The sequence below is a fragment of the Puma concolor genome, chromosome A1, assembly GCF_028749965.1.
Source record: "Puma concolor isolate L17-30 chromosome A1, mPumCon1.1.hap2, whole genome shotgun sequence".
NCBI lineage: Eukaryota > Metazoa > Chordata > Mammalia > Carnivora > Felidae > Puma > Puma concolor.
In genome coordinates, this window is record NC_141667.1 from 154,950,081 (window position 1) to 154,955,746 (window position 5,666).

General features: G+C 35.7%; 1 protein-coding gene across 1 annotated transcript; it reads right to left on the bottom strand.

Moving 5' to 3' along the window:
- On the bottom strand, nt 1–936 carry LOC112856862 (olfactory receptor 1C1). Its single transcript, XM_025920163.2, has one exon. The coding sequence runs from the start codon at nt 934–936 to the stop codon at nt 1–3; it is 936 nt and encodes a 311-aa protein (XP_025775948.2).
- Between the last annotated feature and the right edge of the window lie 4,730 nt (nt 937–5,666).

Here is a 5,666-nt window from a genome sequence, read left to right on the forward strand (position 1 = left end):
CTAAAAGTGTAAATCCTTACAAAGCATTTTCTGAAGTGTTCTCTTCATGTCATTGTTCCTTAGACTGTAGATGAAAGGATTTACCATTGGAGTTACCACTGTATACATGATGGCTAACAAGGTGTCACTCTCAGGGATAAAAGAGGAGGAGGGGGTGAAATAGACAGCACTGGCGGTGCCATAGAACAACACCACCACTGACAGGTGGCAGCCACAGGTGGAGAAAGCTTTCTGTTTCCCCTGAGTAGATGTGATCTTCAGGATCGTGGAGAAGATCAGTCCATAGGATATGAGGATGCAGATAAGGGGAGTGAGAGCAAATAGACCTCCCACTATAAAAATAACCATCACATTGAGGGATATATCAGAGCAAGAGAGCTTCAAGAGAGGGTTGAGATCACAGAAGAAATGGTGGATGATATTGGAAGCACAGAAGTACAGATGTGCCATTAAGAGAGTGTGTAAGAGGGCATGGAGATAAGTGACAATCCAGAGCCCAGCCACTAGTTGGACACAAAAGTGCACATTCATAATTGAAGTATAATGTAAAGGGCGGCAAATTGCCACATACCTATCGTATGACATCACACAGAGAAGAAGGCTGTCCATATTCACAAAAGAAATGAAGAAGAAAAGCTGGCTGAGGCATCCTATGAAAGAGATTGTCTGTGTATCAGTCACGATGTTCACTATCATTTGGGGGATAGTAGTCGAGGTAAAACAGATATCAACAAAGGCCAAGTTACTAAGGAAGAAATACATGGGTAAATGGAGGTGAAAGTCAAAGCCCACAACCAAGATGATGAGCATGTTGCCTGATATAGTGATTAAGTACATACATAGGAAGAGCACAGATAGGAAATGTTGCTGCTCTGCTGATCCAGAAAGTCCCAGAAGGACAAAATCCTTGATAATTGTTAGATTTCCTGTTTCCATCTTCCCAACGAATCTAGGAAAGAAAAATATTAAATTGTAAAGACTAGAAATGTTAACTATTTCACACACATGTGTGTGCGTGTTTGTGTGTGTGCATGTGTGTGTGTGTGTAATAAAGTACCATTCAAATTCTTTGTGCTCACCAATTATATTTTGTATTTACGACATTGTCTATATATTCACATAGACATGTTGGGCATAACAATCTAAACTTTTTTCAAGAAAGAATGTTTTTTTTCCTTCAAACAAAAATGCAAATTTTCTGCATAATATCTTCTTTTTAAAAAAATGTTTATTTATTTATTTATTTTGAGAGACAGAGTATGCAAATGGGAGAGGGGCAGAGAGAGAGGGAGAGAGAGAATCCCAGGCAGTCCCAGGCTGTCTGCACAGAGCCTGAAGCAGGGCTTGATTTTGACCTGAGCCAAAATCAAGAGTTGGACACTTAAACAGACTCAAACACCCAGATATCCCTGCAACAATCTTTGAAAATTATCAATACATACCTTCCTCCTTAAGACTTTTGCCAATCAACAATTTTCCTCCCCACTATATATCCATAGGCCTGAGCATTCATTTAGATTCATTTAGATTCCTAGTCAAGGGTGAAAAAACAGAGAGTAATGAAATACAGATAATCATGTTTCTCTCTATAGATAATTATATTGTATCACTGTGGGAGTATTTACTTATTAAAGTGTATTTATTTATATAATATAAGGGGACAGGTCTTGAACCAGGACACCATTTTCTCCCTTGAGGTCAGCACACTGGAGACTATACAAAGTTCCAAATACATCTTTTTTTTTTTTTTAATGTTTATTTAGCTTTGAGAGAGAGAGAGACAGAGTGCAAGTGAGGAAGGGGCAGAGAGAGAGAGGGAGGGAGACACAGAATCCAAAGTAGGCTCCATGCTCTGAGCTGTCAGCACAAAGAACAATATAGGACTCAAACCCATGAACTGTGAGATCATGACCTGAGATGAAGTTGGGCGCTCAACCAACTGACCCACCCAGACACCCCCCAAATTCATCTTCTAATGTGAGTTGGTTTCTCCCTTATTTTTATAAATATTAGTTTTAATTTTAATATGATAAATACTGATAATGGTAAACCACATAAACTGAAAGTCATTGGAGGGGTCTTCATTTATTATTTTGTTTTGTTTTCTTTTTTGACATATTGAAATGATCATATGGATCTTATCCTTTCTGTTATTGACGTGCTGTATCAAATTGATTGATTTGCAAAGATTGCAACCCAGGAATAAATTTCACTTGATGGGATTGAATGTTGTTGTTGTTGTTGTTGTTGTTTCAATATATTATTGAATTTGGTTTGCTAGTATTTGATTAGAATTTTTGCATCTATACTTATCCGGGATATTGGCCTGTTCTCTTTTTAGTGGTGTGTTTATCCAGTTTTGATATTACAGTAATGCTGGCTTCATAGAACAAATTTGGAAGTTTTCCTTTTTCTTCTATTTTTTTACAATATTTTTTGAGAATAATTTTTCTTTAAATGTTTGGTAGAATTCACCTGTGAAGCCATCTGGCCCTGGACTTTTGATTGTTCAGTTTTTTTTGTTTTTTTGTTTTTTTTTTTTTACTGGTTCAATTTATTTAGTGGTTATTGGTATGTTCAAATTTTCTATTTCTGACTGTTTCAGTTTTGGCATTTCATGTTTCTAGGAATTTATCCATTTATTCCAGGTGGTCCAATTGGTTGGCATATACTTTTTCATAATATTCACTTATAATTGTTTGTATTTCTGTGGTGTTATTTGTTATTTTTCCTCTCTCATTTATGATTTTTTTATATGAACATTGTTTTTCATTTTTTCTGATAAGTCTGGCTAGAGATTTATCAATTTTATTGATTTCATTTCAAAGAGGCATCTTATTTATTCGATGTGTACTATGTATTTTTTGTTTTTTTTTAAGTTTCTATGTCATTTATTTTTTAACTGTTTTAACATTTATTTATGTTTGAGAGAGCTAGAAAGAGCATGAGTGGGGAAGGGACAGAGAGAGAGGGAAACACAGAATGTGAAGCAGGCTCCAGGCTCTGAGCTGGAAACACAGAGCCTGATGAAAGGCTTGAACCCTTGAACCATGAGATCATGATCTGAACCAAGTCAAATGGTTAATGGACTGAGCCACCCAGGCATCCCTCTATATCATGTATTTCTGGTTAAATCTTTATTATCTATTTTCTTCTGCTGAATATACATTTTGTTTGTTTTATTTTTCTAGTCCCTGTGTAAGGTTAAGTTGTTTATTTGAGATTATTCTTGCTTCTTGGGGTAGGCCTGTATTGCTACACACTTCCCAATTAACACTGCTTTTGCTTCACCCCAAATGTTTTGGACTGCTATGTTTTCATGATTTTTACTATGTACTTAAAAAAAATTCTTATTTGATTTCCTGGTTGTCCATTGATTGTTTAGTAGCATGTTATTTAATCTCTATATTTTTGTGGTATTTCCAGAATTTTTCTTGTGGTTCACTTCCAGTTTCATATCATTGTGGTCAGTTAAAATGCATGGTATGACTTTGATCTTTTTGAATCAAGTTTGATAAAACTTGTGTGTATCCTAATGTGGATGCTATTCTGGAGTACACCCAATGTGTATTTGAAAACAGTGTGTACTATGCTGTTTTAGGATGGAATGTTCTGAATATATTTGTTAAATCCACTTGTTTGAGTGTGTCATTTGAAGAATTGTTTCCTTGTTCTGTTTAGAAATCTGTCCATTAACATAAATGAGGTGTTAAAGTTCCCTATTATTATTGTATTACTATTAGTTTATGTTTGTTATGAACTGTTTTATGTATTTGGGTGATTTGTTGGATGCACAAATATTTACAGTTGTTATAGTTTCTTGATAGATTGTCCCCTTTACAATTTTACGGCATCCTTCTTCCACTTTTGTTACTGTTTTTGTTTTAAAATCTAGTGTTTTTTTTTTTTTTTCTGATATAACTATTGCTACTACAGCTTTAAAAAAAATGCTTGTTTTTGAGAGAGAAGGGGGACGGGCAGAGAGAGGGAGAAGAGGATCTGAAGCAGGTTCTGCACTGTCAGCAGAGAGCCGGATGTGGGGCTCAAACTCACAACCTGTGAGTCGCGACCTGAGCCAATGTTGGACGCTTGACCAACTGAGTCACCCAGGTGCCCCAACCACTCCAGCTTTCTTTTGGCTTCCATTTGGATAGTAAATATTTCTCCATCCTCTCACTTTCAATCTGCTGCTGTTTTTAGGTTTAAAATGAGTCTTTTGTGGGCACATCATAGATGGGTCTTTTTTTTTTCTAACTTGTTCTTTCATCATATGCCTTTTGATTGATTGAAGCATTTAGCTCATTTACATGAAAAGTAATTATTGATAAATATTTATTTATTGTTAGTTTATTATTTGTTCTGCAGTTGTTTCTGAACACTTTCTCTGATCCTTTCTTGTCTTTCTCTGTTTCACGTTGTGCTGATTTATTTTCTTTAGTGGTATATTTGGATTTCTTTCACTTTATTCTTTCCATATTATTAGTGGTTCTGGATACTTGGTTACCATTAGGTTTGTATATAATGACTTCTACATATAGGCTGTGTTAAGTTGATGGCTATTTAAATTTGAATACATTCTTTCCCCTTCTCTTCTCTATATTTCAGGTATATGTTATTATATTTTATATCCTTTTTTGTCAGTTCACTGATTTTTGAGGGTGTGTGCAAATATTCACATTTACTGTTTTTGTGTTTCCTATCTTTAAACTGTCACTTTTGGTCTCTCCTTTCCCCTCAAAGATTCCCTTGCATTATATCTTGCAGAGCTGGTTTAATGATCACAAACTCATTTAGTGTTTGTTCATCTGGGGAATTCTTTATCTGTCCTTATATTCTGGATGATAGACTTGCTGGATACTTCATTCTTGGATCTAGATTTTTTCCAGCACTCTGAATATATCATGACACTCCCTTTTGGCTTGAAAACTTTCTGTTGAAAAATTTTCTGCTAACTTCATGCATTTTCCCTTGCAAGATAAGGATGTATTTCATCTTGCTGCTTTCATTTTTTTTCTTTATTACTATATTTTGCCACTTTAATTACAATGTGTCTTGATTTGGTCTGCTTTTGTTGATTCTCATGCAGGTTCCCTGTGTCTCCTGGATCTGGAAATCTACTTTATTCCCCAGATTAGGGAAGTTTTCAGCTACTATCTCTTCAAATAAACTTTCTGCCCCTTTCCTCTCTCTTCTTCTGGGATTTCTGTAAAATGGATGTTATTATGTTTGATCAAGTCACTGATTTCCCTAAATCAATTCTCATTTTGCATAATTATTTTATCCTCTTTTGCGTGCGTGTCTGTATGTGTGTGTGTGTATTATGATCTAGCTGCAGAACCCCATGTATGCTGTGTACCCTCCGGGACTTGTAATAAGTCTTGTTTTTTCAAAGTTCCCTCATAGTTGTTGAAACATAACCATTGTAAGAATCACAAGGGCTGGTCCAGCCACAATATTGGCTCCAGTTGGGGAAATATCTGTGGGGGCTTTCCACAAGTAGTATGAGCTCAGCTGTATGTCCCAGGAATTCCTAGACATTACAATTGATGGGCTAAGACAGCATAAAACAGAGAACAGTATTTAGAGAAGCTATGTCAGAATGGGTTAACTGAATGTGGATTGTGTTTGTATGCACTGCCCATTAGTGTATGTTAAACCTCATAAAA